Below are 27,162 nucleotides of genomic sequence, written 5' to 3'. Positions count from 1 at the left end.
TTGCCTCGTTCTGCACCACCACATGCATTGAGACTAGATTCTCTTTCTTTATCTCCTGGGTCATAAATAACCTGAGCCTTACTCTGTTTACTTGAAGCAAGAGACAGTGAAAAAGCTTTCTGGATACTTAATCAACTGGTTCTAGTCTTACATGGTGCTTGAGTCTGGGATTTGGGGCTTTTTTCTCCCCATCTGATCCTCTGATGGGGTGGGGAGGGTCACTATTCTATTTGTGTTCACTTTTTCCTCAGCTGAAATTCTGGTGCTTGTATGATGTCTACTAGTAGTGAGAAAGTGTAAATATGAGGGTGTAGCAGTGTGGTTGTGTGTGTGTGAGAGAGAGAGAGCACATGCAAGTGCAAATGTAAGTTCGAGTTAGTACATGTGTCTTGGGCTCCACAGTTCAAGAGGGATATGAAAAACTTAGAGGAGAGCAAGAGAAAACAATGGCAAGGAAGAAAGGTTAGGAAAAATTCAGTCACTGATGCCAGAATAGGGTGAGTTGAGTCGACAGTTATTTACTTGCAGGAGTGAGTAACCCTATGAACTCTTGATTTCCCCCTTTCCTCTGTCATACTTGAGAGCAAACTGCTGCTGTCTGGGCTGGGTTAGGATCTATTCTGCCAGGAGGCAGAGGGATGGGTGGCTGACTTCTGACAGCATTGCCAGTCTGGGAGATTCTGTGCTATGGCAGCCCAGAAGCAGTATGAGTTAGAACCTCAACTCTCAAATTGGCCTTTCGTGCCCTGAGCCAGGGTGACCTCAAGATTCCTCACTTCCTTCTTCCTCCTTCCAGAACCAGCAATCATCATCAGCTCCAACCTCGCAGGAGAGAAGCAGCAACCCTGCCCCCCGCAGGCAGCAGGCGTTTGTGGCCCCGCTCTCCCAAGCCCCTTACGCCTTCCAGCATGGCAGCCCACTACATTCGACTGGGCACCCACACCTGGCCCCAGCCCCTGCTCACCTGACAAGCCAGCCTCACCTGTATACGTATGCTGCCCCCACTTCTGCTGCTGCATTGGGCTCCACCAGCTCCATTGCTCATCTCTTCTCCCCGCAGGGCTCCTCAAGGCATGCTGCAGCGTATACCACCCACCCTAGCACTCTGGTGCACCAGGTCCCTGTCAGTGTTGGGCCCAGTCTCCTCACTTCTGCCAGCGTGGCCCCTGCTCAGTACCAACACCAGTTTGCCACCCAGTCTTACATTGGGTCTTCCCGAGGCTCAACCATTTACACTGGATACCCACTGAGCCCTACCAAGATCAGCCAGTATTCTTACTTGTAGTCGGTGAGTATGAGGGAGGAGGGGTCAGAGTTCTTAATGGGCTGTGATGAGCTCCTCCCTCACCCTCTCCTGAAACTCCTTAGCCAGCAACTTGCTCTGCAGGGGCCCACTGAAGCAGAAGGCTTTTCTCTGGGGAACCTGTCTCAGTGTTGACTGCATTGTTGTAGTCTCCCAAAGTCTGCCCTATTTTTTAATTCTTTATTTTTGTGACAGCATTTTTGGTATTTGGAAGAGTTCAGATGCCCATCATCTGCAGTTACCAAGGAAGAGAGATCATTCTGAAGTTAACCTTTGAAAACTATTTTCTCTCTCTGACTTGATTTCTATAAATGCTTTTAAAAACAAGTGAAGTTCCTCTTTATTTAACTTTATTTTATTGTAATTGCTGGTCAGAGGAAAAATGCTGATAGAAGGACTTGAAATCTGATAACAAGAAAAGAAAAATCATTACTTTCTGCTTGTTTAAAAACCAAGACTTAATTGCTTATCTTAAGAGCAGCTTGCACAAGTCTGTATTTTACTATCTTGCATTTCTCCTCAAGATTTTACCTTTGCTAATGGGACATTTAAGCTTACAGTGTTTTAATTTTGTTTTCATGTCATGTTATATTTAATGGGAAATTGTTATTTTTGCAAAACTGGTTACATACTACTCTCTGTTACTGTTGGGATTCTCTCAGTTGCTCCTGTGTTTATTATTAAAGTAGTGTTAAAAAGGCAGCTCACCATTTGCTGGTAACTTAGTGTGAGAGAATCCATACCTAACCGTGAAAGCACCAGGTATTCTTTCTAAATGAACCCTGTGCATTCTTTTTAAATTATTTTTAAAAAGTCCTTCTCTCTCTGATTTAGCTTAAATTTTATTATTGGAAAAGCCATTAAGGTGGTTATTATTGTATGGTGGTAGTTGTTTTATTATATGCAAAATCTCTTTGTATTATGCGATACTGGCATTGATGAGCTTTGCCTAAAGGTTGTTGGCATCGATGAGCTTTGCCTGAATATTAGTATGAATTTTCAATAATACACCTCTTTCTCTCTTTGCCTCAGCTCTCCCTTCATTCTATGTGATTTATTTGGGGAGAAAGCTAAAGGATCTGAAACCGGATAAGAAACGTTGTGTATAGCTTTTATACTTTAAAGTAGCTTTCTTTGTATGCCAGCAGCAAATTGAATGCTCTCTTATTAAGACTTATATAATAAGTGCATGTAGGAATTGCAAAAAATATTTTAAAAATTTATTACTGAATTTAAAAATATTTTAGAAGTTTTGTAATGGTGGTGTTTTAATATTTTGCATAATTAAATATGTACATATTGATTAGAAGAATATAACAAGCAATTTTTCCTGCTAACCCAAAATGTTATTTGTAATCAGATGTGTAGTGATTACACTTGAATTGTGTATTTAGTGTGTTTCTGATCCTCCAGTGTTACCCCGGAGATGGAATTGATGTCTCCATTGTATTTAAACCAAAATGAACTGATACTTGTTGGAATGTATGTGAACTAATTGCAATTATATTAGAGCATATTACTGTAGTGCTGAGTGAGCAGGGGCATTGCCTGCAAGGAGAGGAGACCCTTGGAATTGTTTTGCACAGGTGTGTCTGGTGAGGAGTTGTTCAGTGTGTGTCTCTTCCTTCCCTTTCTCCTCCTTCCCTTATTGTAGTGCCTTATATGATAATGTAGTGGTTAATAGAGTTTACAGTGAGCTTGCCTTAGGACGGACCAGCAAGCCCCCGTGGACCCTAAGCTGTTCACTGGGATTTATCAGAACAGGATTAATAGCTGTGTTGTGTATATGCATTGTTCTCAGTTTCCCTGCCAACACTGAAAAATAAAAACAGCAGCTTCTCTTTTTTACCGCCACCTCTACCCCTTTCCATTTTGAATTCTCAGCCGAGTTCTCACAGAAGCATTTTCCCCATGTGGCTCTCTCACTGTGCATTGCTACCTTGCTTCTGTGAGAATTCGGGAAGCAGGTGAGAGGAGTCAGGCCAATATTAAATATGCATTTTTTTTCTTTTTTCTTTCTTTTTTTTTAAGTATGTGCAATCACTTTTAGATGAGATTTATTTTTTCCTTTTCCCATGTGGCAGTCCTTCCTGCAAATAGTTGATATTCCTAGTAAAATATTTGCTTGTTGAAAAAAACATGTAACAGATGTGTTTATACCAAAGAGCCTGTTGTATTGCTTCCCACATCCCCAATACTATGAGGAGGAGTTTTGTGAAGCCGCTGGTGACAGGGAACTCAAAGAAAGGTTTCTTAGCCGGTGAAGAATATTTAGAAGGAACCAAAGCCTGTTGAGCCATCGGGCTTTTGAGGTTTCTTTTTAACAACTTGTGTATTCTTGGGGCCCTTCAAACTGTGAAAGTGTCCTTGTACTCTCAGCTCCTACACGGATCTGGGTCAAGTAGAGAGTACTGGGGATGGCAGAGTTCCTGCCCATTAAAGATTTGGGGGAAGAAGGTTAACCCTAAGATGTAGACATGTTCCATCTGAACTGAAAATTATGTATTTGAGGGATAAGTCTAGGACTGGTTCTTTGTAGAGATGGTGTCAAGGAGGTGCAGGATGGAGATGGGAGATTTCATGGAGCCTGGTCGGCAAGCTCTGTACCAGGTTAAACACCGAGGAGCTGTCAGGGTATTTGGAATTTCTTCATTGTAAGGAGGAAGGGCTTTCAAGATGGGGCAGATAGTCAGTATAGCCTACCAGGAACATGTTGGTGTTTTCTACTTTTTTTTTTTTTTTTAATCATTATTTTGTGTTTTCAGCATTATATTGATCAAGTTACCCAAGCAGTTTGTATAGTTTCTGTCACTAGTGTTATACAGTTTTATGGTCAGTGTGTGCAATCTTTGTGTCTCTTTTTGCCAAGCGCATTCTCATTTTCATGCTCAAAGGCAGATCTAGTTTCTAATGGAAATATTTTTTGTTCCTTATCTTTACAAGGGATAAGATTTGTTGTTTTTGTAAGAAATGAGATGCAGGAAAAAAACACTCCACTCCTGCGCACCCTACCCCCCACCCTCAGTGCAGTAAGTGGATACCACTTAAGATAGGAGTCTTCACGGGGAGAAGACAATACCAAGAGCTTATATTGTTACCATAATCACCTTACTAGCAGTGTGTGGCTTTAAGAATTTTAGAGATCTTCAGTATTAGTTTTGCAAATTGGCATTTCAGATTTACCAAGATAAAAATCCATCTGTGTCTGCTGAATGTGTATGTGCTCAGTGTGGCTTTAGATTCTGTCTCTGGGGCTTAACATTGCTGGCCCTGACAGGATGGGGGAAGCTCCAAGAATAAAGTGAGCAGCTGGCCCAGGTCACAGTGGCCTGACCTCAGACCAGCTTAAGGCTTTAAGTCCTGTCAGAACTTGTATTTCCAGCTTCTCCCCTTCAGGGTGAGAGAGAAAATGGGAAGGGTTAGGTACAGCCACTCTAGGCTCATCAGGACACTTGATCACTCCGGAGTTTTTAGTAGCTTCCAGGAAGTGATACTATGGTCAGTGCTCAGCTAAAATCCCAGCCCCAGGAATGAGAACTTCATTTAAACAGTTCTGACCATCCATCGTCCTCCACTAGAGGGGCTAAACTTGACTGCCCTTAGCCAGGCAAGCGCAGTAGTGTGTGTTTTATTCAGCATTATTATGCAAAAACCCACTGGTTAGGATGGTTTGTTTTAGGATAGGAAATGAAATTGCCTCTCAGTGACAGGAATGACCCAAGCCTGCTTCCTGTTTCAATTTTTTTTTTTTAACTGATGGATGGTGCAGCATGTCTACATGGTTGTTCGTTGCTAAACTTTATATAATATGTGGTTTTGATTCAGCTTGAAAAATAATCTCACTACATGTAGCAGTACATTTTATGTACATTATATGTAACGTTAGTATTTCTGCTTTGAATCCTTGATATTGCAATGGAATTCCAAGTTTATTAAATGTATTTGATATGCTAGTTATTGTGTGCGATTTAAACTTTTTTTGCTTTCTCCCTTTTCTGGTTGTGCGCTTCCTTTTATGACAAGCCTCTAGAAACAGTTTCTGAGAATTACTGAGCTATGTTTGTAATGCAGATGTACTTAGGGAGTATGTAAAATAATCATTTTAACAAAAAGAAATAGATATTTAAAATTTAATACTAACTACGGGAAAAGGGTCCATTGTGTAAAAACATAGTTTATCTTTGGATTCAATGTTTGTCTTTGGTTTTACAAAGTAGCTTGTATTTTCAGTATTTTCTACATAATATGGTAAAATGTAGAGCAATTGCAATGCATCAATAAAATGGGTAAATTTTCTGATTCATGTGGCTGTTCTTGACTTCTCTTATAGGGGTACAAAGGGGATCAACAATTGGCATCTTTGGAGTGGCTAAATACATTGCATCTGAACGCCAGTAGAGTGTTAGAGACAACTTCATTCTTCATACAAATCTCCGCCCCAGAAATAAATAGGGGTCGGTAGGGAATACTTCCCAAGAATGGAGTGTCCAGGGCCCTAACTTAAGATCATCTGGATCTGGCCCTTTGAAAGATGCAGAAACTTCTGACACAGGCTAATTAAACTTTGCTTCCTAGCACGCTCCACCAAACATCTAAAGTACCAGAATGCAAATAAGAATAACCACAAGATGATGCTATTTTCCCCTCCTTTCAGAAAGCTGCACTGTTAGAAGAATCGTTTTTTTTTTCTTTTTATAACATCTTTATTGGAGTATAATTGCTCTACAATGGTGTGTTAGTTTTTGCTGTATAACAAAGTGAATCAGCTATACATATACATATATCCCCATATCTCCTCCCTATCCCACCCCTCTAGGTGGTCGCATCTCCCTGTGCTATGCGGCTGCTTTCCACTAGCTGGCTGTTTAACATTTGGTAGTGTGTATATGTCCATGCCACTCTCTCACTTCATCCCATCTTACCCTTCCCCCTCCCCATGTCAATAAGTCCAAGGAGTAGGTTTTTTTTTTCTTTAGAGGAGGACTTTGGCTCAGATTTCTCTTAAGTGAGTGATTCAAGTAAAATTTCTCCTGATAAAGAATTAGAGATTTGTCTAGATTCATCACTGCGGGGCTCTGAATAAATGCTATGCTCATTTGACTTCTTTTGACGCATGTGTTTCAGGACAAGTCTATCTTACAGTGGCCATTAATTTTTTGGGCTCCTGTAGTCATAGTTGGGATATGGAAATGAGAAACATTTAGAAACACCCTTTTGGGCCATAACCAAGAGACATTATCTGTTCTCTCCCATTAGTAGGGAAGTCAGAGTACATTTATTTTGATTTAGACTGTAACATATATATTTTTCATTTTTTTTTCCTAAATGAATGTAAAATTAGTGTGAACTCACTGAACACTCCCCAGTTTGGGTAAGAGAATATGCCTAGAAACTTTCAGGCAAAGAAAAACTGTATATAGAAAGACTGCAGTCAGTCTCACTTCCAGATAATCAAGAATTAATTTACTAATTTCTCAATGACCTGTTCTGGGTTTTTTGGGTTTTGTTTTTTAGTTTTAATCTCAGATACATTCTCTTTCTTAGGCTAAATCAGAGAGAGATTGGGATAGCCCCATAAGTAATTGGATAGTCCGTGGGGAAAGCTGCATTTTAATCATGAAAACCCCTGTAAATTCAATCTACTTGGCTTGCTTTGCGGGAAATTTTCCACTGGAGGTGAACTTGGTTTCCCTATTAATTCTGAGATGACACCAGGTGCTTAGCACAAGGTGGCGCCAGTGAGCTGTAGAAGAAGGTACTACAGATTTGACTACTGTGGCCTTTCTTCCCACCCCTTCCCCTCAAACCTCATCTCCCCTGCTTCCAGCTTCCACTAAAGGCAGAAAACAATCTATGCTGTTATTGCTGGGAAAGGAAAGGATTAACGAAGGATGGTTCTTAAGTCAGCATTGGAAGCATTCTAAAGCAGGAATAGAGTTTGCTAAGTTTCCTCCGGGGCCTCTGCCTCCCCCTGCTAGCTCCTTTTCCTGGGTGACTGCCCAGAAGGCCTTTGCCTTAGGGTTTCCAATCTCCTTCTCCTCTCCTGGGGAGCCCACGGCCTAGGCGGGAGGCGGTTAAGCCTTCTGGCTGCTCTGCAATAGGGCCATCTGTGTTTGATCAATCCAAGCGGAAAGGAGGGGGTGGGGCCCGTAGAGAGACTGTGAAAGCATTCCAGAGTAGTGAGAGAGCCCCGAGATCCTGCAAGAGAGAAGGCACCGCCCCCAGCCCGGCCTCCAAAGCTAACCCGCCGGCTTGAGTGGAAGAGGCCGTGTGCACACGACTACACACTTGGTCTACCCTGGCCCTACTCTCCCGCAGCCATGGGGCCCCGCACCCTGCTCCTTATCTTGTTCCTTTTGTCTTGGTCGGGACCCCTTCGAGGACAGCAGCACCACCTTGTGGAGTACATGGAACGCCGACTAGCTGCCTTAGAGGTAGGTGTCTCCTTTCTCTTCTGGCCCAGCCTGGAAGGATTCCACATCTCCTGTTGATTCAACCAGTTTGTCAGGGATGTGGGGATGACAAATTAGGGCTCTTGTAAGAACCTACAGAAAACTCCATCTTTTAATAAGAGGATCCTCAAAATTGCAAGTCCTCCTCTTTCCCCACATACAGAAAGCAATTCCAAAGCAAATAGACCTTTGTGTTTCACCCCTGGGATTAGATGGGATAAGGGAAGAGAGTGGAAATTGAGAGCTAGAATTATGGGAATGCATCTCAGGATGAGCTGGTGATTCTTTTAAAAGCTGGAAGTTCTCAGAGAATCTGCAACTTTCTGCCTTTTTAACAGCTTGGAGTCTGTAGCATCCTAATTCCCAAGAGGAGGATCATATAATGGAGCAGAGGTCCCTTCTCACCCTCATGCACTTAGACTGCCCTAGAGGCTCAGAGAAGTCAGTGGCACTGCTCACAGCACGGCCGGAGGATGCAAAGTCGGGGTTGGGGCCTAGATGGATCTTAGCTGAGCTCTTTGCACATTTTAGCATCTTGAACATTTGGTTTTCTCTCTGTGGAGGTTGAAGGGGATGCTGATGTCTGGCTGAGTTTTGCTTTTTCCCATTCCTGACTCCCTGGTTGGGCCTCTCCCTGCCTGAGAGTTGTAACCCTTAGGCCCTCCTTCCTGCTGCCCCATCCCTTTAGGAACGGCTGGCCCAGTGCCAGGACCAGAGTAGTCGGCATGCTGCTGAGCTGCGGGATTTCAAGAACAAGATGCTGCCGCTGTTGGAGGTGGCCGAGAAGGAGCGGGAGGCACTCAGAACTGAGGCTGACACCATCTCGGGGAGAGTGGACCGTCTGGAGCGGGAGGTGGACTATCTGGAGACCCAGAACCCAGCCCTACCCTGTGTAGAGGTTGATGAGAAGGTGACTGGAGGCCCTGGGGCCAAAGGCAAGGGCAGAAGAAACGAGAAGTATGATATGGTGACAGGTAAGCAATCTGAAACAGACCCCTGTATTCTTCCTTGGTTCTTCCCCTTTTTTCTCCTTATCCCAGTCCATTTGCCTCTGTCTTCTAGAATCTGTTTTAGGGAAATCTCTGTACTATCAGGTTCATTAAGGAGAGTTTCTGGGGACCCAGGCCTCTGTGGTGCTCTTTGCCCCAATCCTCCATGAGAGTGGAGGTGTCCACTGGGCAAAGGCCCAACTGTTCTCCAAATAGCCCACCCTGGGGGGTTCCTGCAGTGAGCATCTAACTCTTGCCTGTTTTTCCTTGTCCTGTGCTTTTCTCCTTTCCCACCAGACTGTGGCTACACAATCTCTCAGGTGAGATCAATGAAGATCCTGAAGCGGTTTGGTGGCCCAGCTGGTCTGTGGACCAAGGATCCACTGGGGCCAGCAGAGAAGATCTACGTGTTAGATGGGACCCAGAATGACACAGCCTTTGTCTTCCCAAGGCTGCGTGACTTCACCCTTGCCATGGCTGCCCGGAAAGCTTCCCGAGTCCGGGTGCCCTTCCCCTGGGTAGGCACGGGCCAGCTGGTATATGGTGGCTTTCTTTACTATGCCCGGAGGCCCCCTGGAGGACCTGGAGGGGGCGGTGAGTTGGAGAACACTTTACAGCTCATCAAATTCCACCTGGCAAACCGAACAGTGGTGGACAGTTCAGTATTCCCAGCAGAGGGTTTGATCCCCCCGTACGGGCTGACGGCAGACACGTACATAGACCTGGCGGCTGATGAGGAGGGCCTTTGGGCTGTCTATGCCACCCGGGAGGACGACAGGCACTTGTGTCTGGCCAAGTTAGACCCGCAGACACTGGACACAGAGCAGCAGTGGGACACACCATGTCCCAGGGAGAATGCTGAGGCTGCCTTTGTCATCTGTGGGACCCTATACGTTGTTTATAATACCCGCCCTGCCAGTCGGGCCCGCATCCAGTGCTCCTTTGATGCCAGTGGCACCCTGACCCCTGAAAGGGCAGCACTCCCTTATTTCCCCCGCCGATATGGTGCCCACGCCAGCCTCCGCTATAACCCCCGAGAGCGCCAGCTTTACGCCTGGGATGATGGCTACCAGATTGTCTATAAGCTGGAGATGAGGAAGAAAGAGGAAGAAGTTTGAGGGAGCTAGTCTTGTGTTTTGAATCTCTTTCACCTCCATACATTTATATCCCGACTAAATTTCCTGCTCGTCATTCCGGGCAAGTTGTGATTCACATCTCATATTTTCAGCCAATGGAAGCCAAATTCTCATTGCCCCTTCATTTCACATGGGACTCCAGATCTCGAGGAATCCTTTTAGAGCTAAAAGAGAGAAAGCCCTAAATGTTCACTCCTCTCTTGCCCCATGTCAGCAGATTTCAGGCCGGTGAAAGATGAGCCAGTTCCAGAGCTCTGACCCTTATACATATGGAGGAGACCCCAGTGAACAGGCAACAGAATATTTCTTGCCTCAGTGCGAGTCAGGGGAGAGAGGGCTAGGAGGAGATGTTAGACTCTGCCCTCTCTCCCTTCTCCCTTCAGTGCCCTAGAGGATGGAACTCGTTCTGTACTGCAGCGTTTTGCATTAAAAGGAAAATCCACTGCTCCTTGCCCGTGTTTGTTTGGGGTAGCCCTCAGATCAGATTTCTCCCCGTGATCGTCCATCTTCTCCTCTGCCACATCCCCGCTCCTTAAACCGCATTAGGGACTTGGCTGGGCTCCCTTGCCTAGCGAGAGGGGCTTCTCCAGTTTCAGACATCACTGGGAGGTGCCTGGGGAGGCGGCAAAATCCCAGCACTTCCAGAGGCTGGGGCAAAAGCCCCCGGTGCCCACCGTCCTCCGCAGCAGCCCTCCCAGAACCACCAGCAGCACCACACCTCCGGGAGGTTTTGATGCAGACAATGGGGTTTAGTCGAATGTGGAAACCAGAGCCCTGAATGCGTGTGGGTTCTGTAAGAACTTTAAGCCTCACCTCTGAAGTGGACTCTGCCCCCAGGACCGAACCCCACTCCCATCTCCAGCATCAAGCTCATCACCAGGGCCAGGTTGCACAATCGCGCTTGGTCTGAACTGCTCTGATTTTCCTGCTGCCACGGCGTCTGCGGTTTGGGCGAGGAGGAGGGGCAGTGACCACGTCCCAGATGTTAGTCTTACCAGTTTCCCAACACATCCCTCCCGCCACTCTCCTCGCCCCCACTTACCTACCCCAGTCCTGGAACCTGGCTGAAGTCTGTCCAGAAGTCCCGGAAACTTAACCCTTTCCTGCCTAGCACTCTGGCCTCCGGGCTGCAATTGCGGAAGGCCATCTGGGGAAGGGAGAAGGGAGAAAGGACAGGAGGAGACCCTGGTTTCGGACTCCAGTCTCTAGGCATCTGCTGAGCTCTGTACCAGGCCCCGCTCCAGCCTCATCCTCATGTCCAACTCTCCGGAGCAAGGCCATCTGATGGACAAGATCCACTGCTTAGACTGTGAAGTTGACCTCAAGCAGCCCTGGGAGTCCTCCTGGTTATTTACCCCTTGCGGGGGGAGGAGAAAGGGACCCGGTCTTCTCCCCCCACCCCTCCCCCACCCCCAGGGTAGGGTGGATCAGTCAGGACCCTGTGATCCTCCTTTTGTCTTCTTCCCTCCCCAGGCAGAGCTGCTCCTGACGTAGGTTGGCGAGGCAGGGGAAATGAAAGGCAGTGAAGCACCTCACAAAGACGCTATTGTGGGGAGCCTGGGCGGGCGGAGGCTCGCTCCCATTCAGTTCTCTCTAATATGGGGCTGGCAGCAGTAATCACCGCCTGTCAGCCCACAGAGGGGTCTGCCCACGGAACATCTGGCTCTAGCAGCCCGCGGTTCGCTGAGGAGGGCGTGGAGGAGGGAGGGAGCTCTCGGTGGGGGCCGGGCCCCGAGGAGGAGTGTGTGGGCACGTGCACACATGGGGGGAGCTCGTCTCCTTAGTGTGACACCGCTGTGTGAGAGGGCGAGGCCCCGTCTGTAGAGGCATCTTGATCCAGCACCAGTTGCCAGAAACAGCTTTTTGACGACCCTGGGGAGGGAATAGCTCGGAGACTCTGTGTGTAGATGACATCAGTGTGAGGAGTGAGTACCAACACCGGGTCCTTCCACCTCACAACGTGTGTGCCTGTCTTTGTGGCATCTTTTTTTCCCTGGTTCCTCAATGAGGGAAGACGCAGCTTTTTTTTTTTTCTTGCTTAAAGTTTCTTTGGAAAAGTTCACTCAGACTTTTCTGAAAGGGCAGAAATCTCTGGGGCCTTGTCACGTACTACTTTTTCCTTTTTGTTTTTCTTTTTTGGCTTGTGTACAATAGCTAGTGCTATTTTGGAAGCGTTTTAGACGGTGAGTGGAACTGTGTGGGCAGATCCAGTGAACTGTCCAAATTCATTAAGCTTAATTATCTGCTGCTCAAGGACAGAGCCTCCGTGGCTGAATCCTATCATCAAAAAGCAGCCTCACTGCTCCTTCGCAGACCCTCCATAACATGTCACTTGACAGAAACGGGTTATGCCCTCTGGTTTGAGTTGACAGTGGGAAGACAGTGGGAAGCAGAGGCCCTGTGGGGTAAAAAGGCGCGAAGAGTCCAAAGAGAAGTTCCACGTGTGTCCCCAACACCCGGCCCTAAGACAGTAAAAGCCGGGGATGGGGTTGTGGGAATAACGTTAAGAAGCAGGAAGGGCCGCTGCTGTGGGGACAGCTGTCTGCCAGATCTCTGGTCCAGGCACTGCCTCTCTATCACAAGGCAGGGTTGAGAGGGCTTCCTTTACCCCTATTCTGCCCTCAGAACTCCCCACCCTAACTTCCCAGCTCTCCTCTTTGTTCTCAATAGCCTTTCCTCCCTGGTGCTGGTCTTTGTGTCTGCCCATGAGAGAAACGAACGTGTTCACCTTGTCATTTTCATCAGGGAACCTGAGCTAGTGTTGTCAGAGCCCCAGATGGTGGCGGAGGGAGAGGGCAGAGATATATAAGGAATGAAGTTGTTGATTCAGCCGACAGTGCTTCCTCTGGAATCGGGCTCTGAGCTAAACAGGAAGCAGACGCCTTTCCCTCTTCCTCCTCCTCCAGTCTCAGATTTTCTGGATTCCTTCTCATCCCCCTCCTTGTACAGGCGCCCTTCCCCGAGACGCCTGGAAGCATCCCCTTCTACTGCTCCACATTTCTCTACCTGCTTTACGTCAAAACATGCCCATTTTGAGAGCTCTTGAGACTGTTCTGGTATTTCTCCCAGCCTGCAGGATTGGTCTCTTGAGCCTCTCTGTGGCTGCCTCGGCAATGCGGTCTCTGCTCCAGGAGGGCTGTTTTCGACCTTCAGCCAGAGGGCAGGGGCCGTCCTTCCGCCCTTCGCCCCGCTCTGCAGCTGCAGCCTCTCCTGATCCTCTGCCCCAGCAGCCTGGACGAGTCTTCCTTTGCTACCCCCGGCCACCAAGGCTGGTAAGCTTTCCTCTGCCTGCTTTTTAACTTTTGCTCTCACAATGCAGAGCTTAAAAGATTAAATCTTTATTTATGGATTTAATAACTCCACAGAAGAATTATAAATGTGGCAGACAGTGTATTACTTTAGAGGGCAGAATGAGAAGGTAAAAACGAAGACCTCTCAGCACCCTCTCTCCAGAACATGGGTCTGACAATATCTGGAGTTGGACACATCTCCAGAACACTCCAGCCTGACCTCTGGGGTCATGACCTCCAGCCTCCCCAGCTCCACCTTCTCTGAGAACGGACACCCTTCCTTCCCATCCATAGCCACGTGGCCCAATGGGAACAAATCAGATTCTCTATCCTGGGGATTTAGAATTGCAGATCAGAGATGTTAGGTCTGAGAGAGTGTCTGGAAGCATCTTTTGCCCTGCTACGGAGAGACAGTGAGAGCCAGGCTGCAGAGGGAAAAGGATAAGGAGACACCAGACAGAAGCAGAGACAGGAGAGGAGTGAGGGGTGACTGATCAGGGCCAGTGTGCATGTCTGATCTCAAACCAGCTCTCCTGTGGTCCCAGTACATTGCTAGCCCTTGGGTTCTACAAAATGCCTGAATCCTTAAACTAAATACTCCCTTTTCTTGTTTGTTCGTGTTTATTTTTTTTGCTCAAGTTAATATGAGTAGGTTTCTGTTTCCTACAACCCAAATCCGACTCCTCGTCTACACCTTACCTTCCCACCAAGAAAATCACCCCATCCGCTGGGCGGCCGGGCACGTGGCCTTCAGCCTTTAGAGTGTTCCTCCCTGCCCATGACCTAGAGGACTCGCTAGAGTGATGAAGAATCTGTGCAGGCCTGTCCTGAATCATTGTACCACGGCTCGCCACACCACTCATCCTCCGCGACGCCCCACAGACCGCAGCTCACTTACCCTCTCCTGTTCTGGCGTCTCATGGTGTGGCGTTTCTTTCTCCATTGTAGCTTGTAGCACAGTGTTCTCTGAGGCAACCTGACATAACTTTAGGGTCCGGCAAGCTTGGAGTCAGAGCTCCTGGGGTGAGAGTCTGCCTCTGCTACTTACTGCTCTGATACCTTGAGCAAGTTACTTAATACCTTATCTATAAGGTAATAATATCTGCCAAACAGGATTGTTGCTGTGAGGATCAGAGATGGTATATGCCAACTCTTTGGCAGTGCAGACAATCAGAATGTAGTTCTCAAGCCCCACTTCCTTTGGGATGCTTTTCTGGCTGTTCTCAATCCCACCTGGCAGGGTCAGGGGCCTTTCCTCTGGGCCCTGACTTACCCTGTGTGCATCCCAGTTGGAGCCGGTACCACAGTGTGTTGTGTCTTGCTCACCTTTGTGTCCCCAGAGCCTAACCCAGAGCCTGGCTCAGAGACGGGACTCAATAAATACTTGTATCGTGCTCCCCCAGGAGACTGTGAACCCTTGGAACTCTGGGCAGATTTGTCTCCTAACTCAGGGCCTAACTCAGACCAGCAAGCAGTAAATGTTCTTGGTGGCATTTTTCAATTCAGCTGGACAAAGACAAGCTACAGATAAAAACAGAAAGCAGGGCTACCCTGGTGGCGCAGTGGTTGAGAGTCTGCCTGCCAATGCAGGGGACACGGGTTCGAGCCCTGGTCTGGGAGGATCCCACATGCCGCGGAGCAACTGGGCCCGTGAGCCACAACTACTGAGCCTGCACGTCTGGAGTCTGTGCTCCGCAACAAGAGAGGCCGCAACAGTGAGAGCTCCGCGCACTGCAATGAAGAGTGGCCCCCGCTTGCCACAACTAGAGAAAGCCCTCGCACAGAAACGAAGACCCAACACAGCCAAAAAAATTAATTAATTAATTAAAAAAATAATAAAAACAGAAAGCAGTCTCTCTTCAACTGCAGAACGTGTTGGCCTTCCCACAGTGGCGATTTCTAGCTCCTACATCTAAGGGGAACGTCTCAAAGTAGGCCGGCACAGCTAAGCCCTGTGGCCACGGGGGAGGAAGGCAATAAAACGACGGAAGGAAGGCAGTGGGAAGACCTTTGTTGTTCAGCCTCTGGTTCACAGCAGGGGTTGTGGAGTAGTTAAGTCTGTTCCCACCCTGGCCCTGCCACTTGCTACCAAGTTACTTCTCTGTGAGCCTCGGTTTCTTCATCTATGTACGATGTAGAGAATACCAATTCCACAGATTGCTGTGAGAATTAAGCGAGGTAATCCCTGTAAAGCAGTAAACCGGTGTCTGGCACATAGTAGGTGCTCAGTAAGTATTGTTATTGTTATCAGTATCATCTTGATTGCAGGAGTCTTTTCAGATTAAGAAATGCTCATGCTTTTTATCTCCTCGGATCCTTTCAACAATTCTGTGAGACAGGCAGTTCTCAGGAACCCGAGGATTATAAGAGATTTAATGATTCGTCTAAGGTTGCAGAGCTAATAAAGGTAGTGGGGCCAGAACCTAGTCTTGGAGGCTGTGTGGAGGAGTGGGGAGAACTGGAGCTCGGAACACAAGCTGAGTTCAAATCGTTGCTCAGCCGCTCGCTGGCCAGGTAATCCTGGGCAAACCAATTCTCTGAGAGTCTGAGCGTCAAAGACTTGTTGTGAGGGATGGGTGGACTAGTGTGTGTAAAATATCTAGCAGAGCATCCAGAACAATAACGTTGCTCACTACATGCTCATTCCCAGGACTGTGACTTGCTGTCTCATATTGGACAGTATGCTGCTGATTATCTCTGTTTGGTGATCAACCCTCTGTCTTGATCCAGTGGCTCTCTGGCAGCCTTCTCTCTCCACTTGTACATTGTCTACAAGAAGGCAGGACCCCTGTTTCCCACCGTAATCTGTACATTATCAGTAACAGCGGGGTTGACAGGTGTCCTGTGCCAGGGGTGAGGGAAGAAAGCAGGCTGTGTGGGAACATCCCCACCGCTTCTCTGTGCCTGTACCAACTCCACCAGCAGTGTTTGGTGTTTGGTTTTTTTTTCTTTTCTTTTTAAATATAGTGCTCCCAAGCTGCCTTTTTCCTTCTACCACGTTTTCTCTCTCAGAGATATTCTAGTTGTTCAGCATGTGTCCCTAGTAGCCATTACTATTGACTTTTTGGATTTATCTTGCTGTTGATCTTGCTGTTGACTTTGCCAGATCCTTCGATGCCGTTTTGGTTGCACTTGGTCTTACAGATATTTATTGGTGTCCAGTTGCACATGAGCTTTGTTTTGTGGCTGCTGAATATTGTGTTCCAGCCCTGTAAATCCAGGCAGCTGTCAAATGCATGAGCTGTTCTCCATCTAGTCTGCTTGCCCTTTTGGAGGAAGGAAGACAGTGTGGAGAGAGCACAGGGGTGGGAGGAAGAAGACCTTTCTATTTCAGTGTGACCGGTTCATGTGGCTGAGTGTCCTGGCTTTGCTCCTCATTAACTGTGTGACCTTGAGTCAGATGCTAACCTCTCTGAGTCTCAGTGCTCACTTGCAAAATAGGATTAGGTTACCTGGATTACCATCTCGTAGGACTGTGGAAGTTCAAGTCGTAATGCATAAAGCTTTTAGGATCTCCGGGAAGGAATCTTAGGAATCACTGAGTTTAGCTCCCTCATTTTACAGTTGAAGAAATTGAAGTCCAGAGAGCCTTTTGAGGGCAGGGACCATGCCTTATTCATCTTTCTATCCTGGGGATACAGACAGAGTTAGGCGCATACTGGGTGTCCAACAAATATTTTGTAAATGAGCTGAGCAGTCAGCTCGCAGTGACATGTCTATGATTTAACCTCTCGATGACTCGGGTTATCAACATCAATTACTGTACTGTACCTCTGTGCCCTGATGCCTTCAGAACCAATTATGCTGTGTAGGATGTGGCTGTGATGCTTTTCTTCTTTGTGTGTCTCGTCTCTCCTCCCGCACTGTCACCTGTCAGTTTACCTTGTAGCCTTTGGATCCATTCTGAGAAATCTCCCTCACTGTTTCTAATTGACTGTCCACTCAGGCTGGGACAGAACAAGAGTTAAAGGGCTTTGAAAGACGTAAAGTTGGCACACAGGCCAGGTACCTTTACTGGCATCACGAAGAGTGTGGCCGAGTATACCGCAGACTAGAAGCACAGCCTATTTTAATCTGGAAGAGACCTTAATGTCATCTGGTCTAGGACCCTCAAGTCATGCAAGTGTTTTCTAACTCACCGTACACTTCCAGAGCCTTCTAGCATGGTGTGATCGGTTTACTCAGTGACTTGTGAAGCAGGTGCATGTTTTATGCTGGCAGTGACTGAGGATTCAATGGTTTCTACCCCCTGGAATCTCTACCCAATGACCTGGATTCTTGAGCATTTTTCCCTCCCAGCAGAGGGGAGGTAAACACACAGATGTGGATTTCTCCTCTCATGCCTGATTATGACCTAGAAATTCCCTTCTCTTCCTCTCTCTGTCCTTTCCAGCCCTCCTTAGTCCTGATGGAGGTGAAATACTTTTTACTGTTGTAAACTGTTTAGATATCTAGGGGAATCTTTAAAGAGGTAAACTAGAAACACTAGCTTAATAAGTAAGTAAGGGGAGACATAGGGGAAATGTTTCTTTTATCAGTGGATTTTTTTTTTTTTTTTTGCCCGCACCTCGTGGCTTGCAGAATCTTAGTTCCCGATCAGCGATTGAACTTGGGCCCACAGCAGTGAAAGCGCAGAGTCCTAACCCCTGGACCGCCAGGAAAGTCCCTATCACTGGATTTTAAGTTGAGGTAGGAGTAATCTCGTTTAAACAGACTTCAGTATTCATCTGAAAGCCTGTAAATTGCAGACAAATTATCAGCCACAAAGTGGGATTTTATGTTCTGTGAGTTTTTAATGAGGGCAAGGGAGGCAGCTCCACACTTACTGATTCATGGTCTGGGAAAGATCAGCCTGGCTTACCCTCTCCCTGAGGACAGGGCAGTGGCAGGGCACAGAGCAGACATCTGAGGTTCAAGTTGTAGTTCAGCTCTTTTCTGCCTGTGTGATCTCAGTTTCCTCATCTGTAAGAGAACAACAATATTTATATCTTCCTCACAGGGGCAGTGTGATGACTGAAATGAGATAATGCATGTGAAAGTGTTTTGTAAATCATAAAGCCACACAAGTACTCACTGCTCAGATTACTCAGTTAAGAGTCAATGTAGAGTGTCTTGTGTATGTGCTGGGTTTCGGGCAGCCAAGGAATGGGACAGGCTGAGGACCCCGTCCAGCAAGAAGGAGCAAAGGGTTGCTGCACAAATGAAAAGTCATCATTAGGAAAGTTGATTATTACAAACAAAAGGAACTTGTAGGTGTATCAGACTCAAAAAGGGGGATATGACGCCTATGGAACCTGGACCCTGTTATGGGATTGAATTGCTGTGAGTGGTCATCAGCAGGCAGAAAATGCAAAGTCAGAGACGGTGTTCAGACGGCAAAGTCAGAACACCATGACTGTGTAGAATGAGACCCAATGCCTAGTTATAGAGCAGGAAGCAAATCTGGGGGTGAGACGCACATCCACGTCTGGGAAGGTCACTGAGGGATGTTGAAGTCTGAATGGAGCCCGTGTGAGAGGCAGCATTGGTGGGGACCCTTCAATGTCAAAGCCAACTTGGACAGACAATTGATTAATGAAAAATGTAATGGATATTGGTGAAGTATTTACTATGTGCTAAGTGCTTCCTCACAACAGTGAATAAGACAGTCATGGACACGTCTTCACAGCTCCTGGACTGGTGGTTAAAAAGATGAATCAATAGGAGCCACACTGCAGTGCGGTAGGGCTTGTTCTATAGGAGGACCTTCTACCCAAGCCTTTCCTGCAGTGGGGGATGGTCAACTTCTGGAGGGTCCTCAGCCTGGCTGGAGGGACACCCATCAGGACCGCTCTGCACACCATTGCCACCGCTGTCATCATCACTCAGCTGGGCCACTGCAGGAGGCTCCCAACTGACCTCCTTGCCCAGGGTCTCTCCCGGCTCCAGCACCCATGTCATTATGTCTCGCTCTATGTCATTGTTTGTTAATGGACCCATCTCCCCAGACTAGACTGTGAAACTCTCCCTCTCTGGGGAGATTCAGAGAACGGAGAACGGAGACAGTGACTTCCTCTTTATAGCTTTGGTACCTACTTCTCGGGTTCAGTGGATGTTTGAGGAGAACAGGGAGAGGAAAAGGCAGGAAGGCACAAAGGGAGGAAGGAGGGTCCAGGGCTGTCCTCTCCTTCCAAGCTCGTTCTCCATGAGCTTGAGAGGTGAGTGCCCCGGACACTGGGAGTTTGCACAGGTGTAAGCTCTCCCTGAAGCAGCAGCTTCCCTCATGGGACGGCCAGCAGCCAGAACCCAGGCCAGTTCTCCTTTTTTTTGCACACAGTTTTCTTTGCAAGTCTCCTGGGAACAGGACCTTGTTGCCAGCTTTGCGTGCCCTGGAGCAAGTCTCACTGGATTCTCCCTGGAATTCACCTTTGCCTTGGGCTGCAGCCTCTGCAGGGCACTCACCTCCGGGCCCTGCCACCTACAGAAATAATAAACGGCAGCACTGTTTACGGAGCCTTTGGCACTCACCCTACACGGCACAAATGCAGTGGTTTCAGCCTTCAAAACAATGATTCCAGTGCATTTAATGAGAGCCAGGCTTTGTGCTGGGGGCTGAGAAGACATGGTAATGACTTCTGTGCCTCAGAAACTGGCTACTTAGTTGGGGTGGGGCAGTGGGAGGCGGCCAAGGGTAGGGTGATAAGACAGGCATACGTTTCTCTCTGCTACCCACTGCCTGAGGAGTTTAGGATAAGTGCCTTAAGAGAGGGGTGCCTCATGAGAATTCCAAGGAGGAAGCGGTCAGACTCCAAGGAGGGGGCTTTGAAGAGGCGCCATCAAGCGGTAGCATTTGAGGTGGCCTCAGAGGAAGGGCTGGACGGAGAGGGTGCTCCAGGAGGGGGACTGGCAGGACCCCAGGTGTGGAGATGGTCAGGTACAAGTGCATTCAGGAAAGAGCTACTAGGTTAGTTTCATGAGAATATAAATTGCCTCTAAGGGTGCACAGGGAAATAAAAGTTAAAAGGCCCCGATCAAGCCATATTGCTGAGGGAGCTCTTTTGACTCGAGGTAAACTTGTTGAAGCTGTGCAAGTAACTGGTAGCATTTGTTGAGCTAACAGTACAACAACCCTGCAGATTAGGACTGATGTCTCCATTTTACAGATGAGGAAACTGAGGCTGAAATACACAATTTGTCCAAGGTCACACACCTAGAAAGCGGTAGAGCCAGAACTTGTACCAAAGTCTGTCTGGCTCTTGTACCAAAGGTCATGCCCTTGACCTTTGTCACTGAGGTGATGGCATGAAAGTGGATGAGCCTGACGAGGGAGACAGCACAGATGGAAAATGTCTGAAGTTCAAGGCAGCATCACCGCATACTCAGGGGCTGGGAGAATGAAGAGAAGCCAGTGTAGGAGAGAGACTGAGTAGAACTAGGAAAAGTCCTCATCTCTAAATCCGAGAGAGGAGGATGGACCAAGAAGGAGGGGGCAGGCAGGACCCTCAAACATGCAGGGGGGTCGGGAAGACGAGGGAAAGAGCTGGAGTGGGGCTGGGAGGCTTTCGCCATGGAGCACAAGTCAGCGAGGGGAGGGGAGGTCATGAAACAAGGCTGCTCACTGAAGAATCTGCGTGCTCAACAGGCAGCCGGGGTGGGCAGGAGGCAGGAGGGAGAAAGAGAAGCAGGGTGAAGGGAAGGCTTTTCTTTTTTCAGTGTATTTTTAATTATGAAATATTTTGAATGTACAGAAAATAATATAATTGGCAACCATGAACCACCACTCAGACTTAAAACGTTAACATTTTTGATGCTTGCTGTAGATCTTTCTTTCTTTCTTTAAAAAAAAAAAAGACATATAAGCTTACAGATTTGGCCAACCCTTCCCTTTCCCATCTTCACTGGCCCCTTTCCCTCCTCACAGGTAATTACCATCCTTCAGTTAGTATCATCCCCTTGTGTTTAAACCAACATGTTTATTGCACATATCTGTACCAATGCAGCTTGTAGAATTCTTTTGTATGTTTTAAAATTCACCTAAAAGGTATCTCCTATAAATACATGTATGCAATCTTTTTAAACCCCAGCATTATTTTGGAGACTGCCCAGGATGATCATAGAGCTCTGGTTCCTTCATTTTAACTACCGCTGTATTCATAAGCCATGACCCTCCCCTCCTGAGGGTTGTTTCCACTTCTCACTCTTACACACAGCGTGGGGCATTCTTGCTCAGGCCTCCCTGTGCCCACGCGGGAGGGTCCTCGGCAGACCCCGGAAGTGGGGCAAGCTGTGCATCACGGTACGTCTGTCTTCAGTTTCACCGGGCGCTAGGACTCCTCAAAGCGAGGAGTGTGTGTGGTGTGGCTGCCCCATTCCTGATTCTCCTCAGTGTTTGTTTCCAGAAGGGGAAAGATAGGCATCTGGGCAGAGGCTGATGGTGTGATGGAGAGAGAGAACCAGCCTAGTTAGGATGAGGACAGACGTGTGGGGAGGAGAAGGGACAGGGCTTCTCGGAGAGGAGCAAGGAGACGAGATACCAAGTGACATGGAGAGCGTTGGCTTTAGAAAGGATCCCCGTCTTGTTGGGAAGGTGAGGGTGATGGGCTGGGAAGTAGCTCCGAGTTTGAGAAGGAAGAAGAGGGGAATAGCCAGCGCTAAAGGGAATTTGGCATGAAGGCAGCAGAGATGGTGGAGATATATGGCTGGGAAGTGAGGGCCAGCTGAAACTACCGGGGTCCACAGCGAGTCGCCTCACGGCCAGCATCCCCTATCCTCCTCCTCCTGGACGATGTTTGTCCACTGCTAACAGCTAACAGCTCCTCACTTTCTTGATCCCTTACTATGCTTTAATTAATTAATAGGAAGACAGGCATCTTCCTATTTCACAACCATCTTTAATTGCATGATAGGCTTAAAGCAAAAAGACTTCGGGGTTTTGGTTGATATAAGGTTTATGGTAGTAGGTGCTGTGTGTGTGGAATGGCTGCCCCCAAAGATGATACTCCTTAGGCCGAGTGAATAGAAGCACAGCGTTAGCAGGAGAGGAGGGGAAACAGTCTGGCCGCTCTGCTGTGGTCAGGTCTGAGAAGCAATGTTCTTTTCTGTCCCAGGTGAAGAGGACAGTTAGAGCTGCTTCTATGTGTTAGGCACCTACTGTGTGCTAGCCTCCTGTGAGATGCTTTGCATGCATTCTTTTTTAATCCCAACCACAATCCTGAAAAGTTGATGTTATTATCTCCATTTTACAAGCAAAAAAATTGAGCCTCTTGTCACAGGCCAAGATCACTGGGAACTGGTGTAGTTAACACCCACTGAAAAGAAGACCTATGGGAAGTAAGAACACTCTCTTCAAATATCAGAAAGGTCATCATAATAGTTGTTTTATCTGGCCCAAAAATGTAGAACAAGGCTCTCAACAGAGGTGAGGTAAGTTACACAAAGAGAGGGAGTTCCACTTAACAAAGGGAAGAACAGTCAGCCCTGTGCCAGAATGTTTTGCGTTACCTGTGGTGGTAGTGAGCTCCCTGTTTCTGGAGGTGTTCAAGCAAAGTCTGGATGAATGTTGGGTGGGGTTTTATGGAGGATGCAAGTGTTAGAGGAGTGGAATAGATGCTCCTCATAATATTTTCCAACATTCAGATTTTGTTCCAGTTTTCAGCAAGATAAAAAGAAGAAAAGTTATGAGGGAAGAGGTTCAAAGGCCTTGGAATGGCTGGCCATGGGTCAAAGCTCCACGTGCCATATTTTAGAAAATGAGAGGGGTTCTTCTGGCCACTGGGGCGAGGGGTAGAACTGGAGCCCTGCCCCACCCACCTCTGACCTGGTGAAGTCTCCTGGAGAAGTTAGAGGAAGAAGTTAGTGTGTGCTTTTCTGCCTGAGCAGCTCCCCATCCATTTTGCACAAGCTCTGTCTCAGGCAGGTGTCTGGCTATGGTTTGAATCGGATTTGTTTGCATTTCTGCAGCAGGCGGCTGCTGCAACTGACTGCAGAGGGAGAGATTTGCTTTGCACGTAATTTAATCCAATGAGCTTGCCTGCCGCCCTGCCCCAGAAGGGGAATCAACACGCTTTCTTCCAACCTTGCCTTCGCTTGGTCATTAGCAGGGATGCGGCTCTGTGCACCTTGTTAGATTCATGGGATCACAACTCAGGGGTGATTTACTGTAACTCCCGATATTAAAAATCGCTGAGTGAGACATGCGGAATGAATAATGCTCTGTAGTGAATTTGTTAATGAATTTCCTCTCTGCTCTCAAAATAAAGGGATTGGGGAAAAAAAAGGTGGGGGGGACTGGGACCAGAAAAAGACCATGAAACTGTGCAAATAGGGGTTCTTGATGATTCTGGAGAGAAAACAATCAGAAATTGCTGTTTTAAAAAATTCTACTTTCTGTTCTCAGTAGGGACTGTCATTAATTTCAGGGTAGAAGACGGCTTGGCATCTTTCTGGTATGCTTTTTTTTAATGAATTTATTTATTTATGTTTTATTTTTGACTGCGTTGGGTCTTCGTTGCTGTGCGGGTCTTTCTCTAGTTGAAGCGAGCGGGGGCTGCTCTTCGTTGCGGTGCACAGCCTTCTCGTTGCGGTGGCTTCTCATTGTGTTGGCTTCTCTTGTTGCGGAGCACAGGCACTAGGTGCGCTGGCTTCAGTAGTTGTGCATGTGGGCTCAGTAGTTGTGGCACACAGGCTCAGTAGTTGTGGCTCACGGACTTTAGAGCGCAGGCTCAGTAGCTGTGGTGCATGCGCTTAGTTGCTCTGTGGCATGTGGGATCTTCCCAGACCAGGGCTTGAACCTGTGTCCCCTGCATTGGCAGGCGGATTCTTAACCACTGTGCCACCAGGGAAGTCCCTCTGGTATGCTTAAAATGGAATAAATAAGCAGTTACCTGCAAAAAAAAAGAAGAGATTATGATCCAGGGTTCAAGTCATCTTCGCTGGCTTCTGATTTGCATGTATGTGACGAAGTATGCCACTGTTCCAGAGGTTGATTGATGAGAAGCTGGACTCATGAAGAATGAAATCTGTTTAGCAACAGGTGAGGAAGCAGTGGGACCTCCTGGCAACTCATCCTGGCTTGCTGCCCACCTGCAAGCCCTCACCGGCTGGGCCATTGTGTCCTGCTCCAGGCTAATGACCGGGGCCAGTTTCCTGGGCGTGTGACCCCTGAAGTCACACAGGACCCCATGTTTGGTTTAAATGCTCTGCTATTGCTGTATTGAAATTCTTAATTTTGAAAAAGGAGCCCCCTCGCTTTCATTTTGTGTGGGGCCTTACAAATTATGTAGACAGACCAACCGACCGGTAATTCTTTCATCGATCCATCACCTGCCCTGTGTCTTCTGCCCTTTCCAACTCTGGCTTTTCTCAGAGGACAAAACGATAAGATGTTTGCTCTACAAATATGTGTATTAGGTAAAACTATGTGTCTGTGTTTTAGAAAGATGGACAATTTATTGCTTTTTACACCTGATTAAAATATAATACATGTTAATTGTGGAGAAATTGAGAAGTACAAAGAAGAAAAAAAAAATTATCCATATACCTACCACACGACAATGTAGCTTTCCAGTCCTCTTTTGTACATATTTTTGTTTTCCTCTATCTTTATATCATTGACAATATGTGGAAATAATGTTCTGGAAAATGCTTTTTAAAAATTCCCAACATAGCAGGGGTTTTCCCCATATTTTTTCCCCCAGATTTTATGGTACTCTAGTGTACAAGGATACTGTCATTTACTCAGTCCCTTACTGTTGGGTTATTTCATGTTTATTATAAATAACACTCCAAAGAGAACACACAGATATAAACAAAACAAAACAGATCATTTTCTTGGGACAGTTCCTAGAAATCAGACTTAGATCTCTGGCACACATCACAAATAGGCCTCCGGAAAATGGTTCCAATTTCCAGTGGGGAAGGGAGGAGGGAGGGGGTTAAAGGAGGGGTAGAAGAAAATAGAAGACAAGGGAGCTCTGCTTGGGCCTTTGGGCTCTGGGCCAACAGCGGAGTTTCTCTTTCAGGTTCAGATCGTGGTCTACACTACAGTGATTTGGAACAGAGCTAGTTTTCCACTAATCCAGAACATTTCCAGCGTTCTGATCCTGGTATTTCCTGCCTCTGCCAGTGCTGTCACCGGCGATCTGACAGCTGGCGGAAGGAGGGCTCCCAGGAGCTGTGTCGCATTCGGTTGCTGTAGGACAAGGGCACTGTCTGCCCCTGCAGAGTTGCTACTGGGGACGTTTTAGGGAGCTAGGCTTGGCTTCACATCTGTACTCCTTCCAAAGTCTCCTGAGCGGAGGAAAAAAGCATTCCAAACTTGATAGCCTCTTCTGATTGAGAAATAGGAGCCTGGAGAGGCCGCTGCCCTCTGCAGATTCATTCCGAATGTAAAATGATCTCTGTTTGCATTTGCAGAATGAGTCTGCCAGTCGCTGTCTTGATCATTTAGACTTTTATTTAGGTTTGGGGGAGGGGGAATGGTGCGTGGTTGGTCTGTTTACTACAGAGGCCGAGGCCTGTCTGACTGTGTGGGAGAAGCTGCCATATGTTGCTGGTGGGGAGGGAGCTCTCGAAATCTCTTTGAAATGCAAGTTGCGAATCTCTGGATGTTTCCACGCTGGGTCTGTGACCATGGTAAGTCCCAGAAACTGGCTTCTGCTAGGGGAGAGGGGAGGTGAGGAGTGTGTTCTGGGCGGCGTGGGGTTGAGAAGTGCCTGTAGAGACCAGCAGTGCATCAGACCCCAAAGGCTCCTCAGCCCCTGCCCAGTCTGGGGCCAGGAAGGAGTGGGGACAGGGGTCTGGCTTTCTATTTAGTTGCCGTGGTTCTTCTTGGCTTGGATGACCCGCTCTTGACTAGGTGATTTTTCCCCTCTGCTGCAGATAAAAGATTTCTGAGTTAAATCATTTTCCCTGGACTTCTTTCTGCCTCTGTTCACAGTTCATCTCCACTCAGTCTTCTGCAACGTGCTACTGGCTCCAGGGCTCTGGTGGGAGGTCACTCACTCCCACTGGCCAGCCCCACATCCGGCTAGAGTCGCCAAGGACAAACCACTGGCCTTCTGGCTCCTCCTCCCTAGTCTCCCCACTCCCCCCACGGGAAGAACAAAGGGCTCCCAGCTCTGCAGACCAACACGATGAACGCCTTCTGGAGGGAAACTGCTCCGCAGGCCTCTGCCTTTGGTTCTGCCCCAAGGCCACTTAGTAAACAAAGGCTCCTCCATTAGAGTCTATGGACACAGTCTGAGCTTCTGCAAGTTCTCCAACAATTGCTTGAATTTTGACTTTTCAATCGTATGGTAAGCTTTACAAAAGTTCTGACACCATTTATAAAGATACAACTTATTTTTAAGTCGATGTCTTTGCACATGTGTTCTAAGGGATCTTAGGAAACTTTTTCTCCTTTAAAAGGGCCATAATTCAAAAAGAGTCATGTACCAAAATGTTCATTGCAGCTTTATTTACAATAGCCCAGAGATGGAAACAACCTAAGTGCCCATCATTGGATGAATGGATAAAGAAGATGTGGCACATATATACAATGGAATATTACTCAGCCATAAAAAGAAACAAAATTGAGCTATTTGTAATGAGGTGGATAGACCTAGAGTCTGTCATACAGAGTGAAGTAAGTCAGAAAGAGAAAGACAAATACCATACGCTAACACATATATATGGAATTTAAAGGAAAAAAAATGTCATGAAGAACCTAGGGGTAAGACAGGAATAAAGACACAGACCTACTACAGAACAGACTTGAGGATATGGGGAGGGGGAAGGGTGAGCTGTGACAAAGCCAGAGAGAGGCATGGACATATATACACTACCAAATGTAAGGTAGATAGCTAGTGGGAAGCTGCCGCATAGCACAGGGAGATCAGCTAGGTGCTTTGTGACCACCTAGAGGGGTGGGATAGGGAGGGTGGGAGGGAGGGAGAGGGAAGAGATATGGGAACATATGTATATGTATAACTGATTCACTTTGTTGTAAAGCGGAAACTAACACATCATTGTAAA

At 47.3% G+C, this 27,162-nt stretch overlaps 2 protein-coding genes across 4 annotated transcripts in view; both read left to right on the top strand.

Moving 5' to 3' along the window:
• Window positions 1-5,596, top strand: part of HIPK1 (homeodomain interacting protein kinase 1) — a 47,306-nt gene extending 41,710 nt beyond the window's left edge. The window contains exons 16-17 of one of the 3 annotated variants that reach the window (XM_029228478.1): window positions 797-1,288; window positions 1,499-5,596. In XM_029228478.1, coding sequence (XP_029084311.1) covers window positions 797-1,285 — 489 coding nt within the window. In that variant the 3' untranslated portion in view covers window positions 1,286-1,288; window positions 1,499-5,596. Of the gene's footprint in view, window positions 1-796 lie in introns of all 3 variants that reach the window. The other 2 variants (XM_029228479.1, XM_029228477.1) reach the window with 2 other exon arrangements.
• A 1,876-nt stretch (window positions 5,597-7,472) lies between these two features.
• Window positions 7,473-10,327, top strand: OLFML3 (olfactomedin like 3). Its single transcript, XM_029226863.1, has 3 exons — window positions 7,473-7,737; window positions 8,444-8,729; window positions 9,042-10,327. Exons 1-3 carry the CDS (start codon window positions 7,624-7,626, stop codon window positions 9,860-9,862), a joined length of 1,221 nt encoding a protein of 406 aa, XP_029082696.1. The 5' UTR covers window positions 7,473-7,623; the 3' UTR covers window positions 9,863-10,327.
• Window positions 10,328-27,162: the final 16,835 nt, after the last annotated feature.

The sequence above is a fragment of the Monodon monoceros genome, unplaced genomic scaffold, assembly GCF_005190385.1.
Source record: "Monodon monoceros isolate NGI ecotype Baffin Bay Population unplaced genomic scaffold, NGI_Narwhal_1 Super_Scaffold_18, whole genome shotgun sequence".
Classification (NCBI taxonomy): Eukaryota; Metazoa; Chordata; class Mammalia; order Artiodactyla; family Monodontidae; genus Monodon; species Monodon monoceros.
Note: the sequence above shows the minus strand (reverse complement) of the source record. Positions and strands in the feature narration are given on the sequence as shown.

What these genes read in the sequence shown, in the direction of transcription:
- OLFML3 (XM_029226863.1), top strand. Translation starts at nt 7,624, where the DNA reads ATGGGGCCCCGCACCCTGCTCCTTATCTTGTTCCTTTTGTCTTGGTCG. An exon ending in GCCGACTAGCTGCCTTAGAG is followed by an intron (nt 7,738 to 8,443) that starts GTAGGTGTCTCC and finishes CCATCCCTTTAG; the next exon opens with GAACGGCTGGCCCAGTGCCA. An exon ending in GAAGTATGATATGGTGACAG is followed by an intron (nt 8,730 to 9,041) that starts GTAAGCAATCTG and finishes CTTTCCCACCAG; the next exon opens with ACTGTGGCTACACAATCTCT.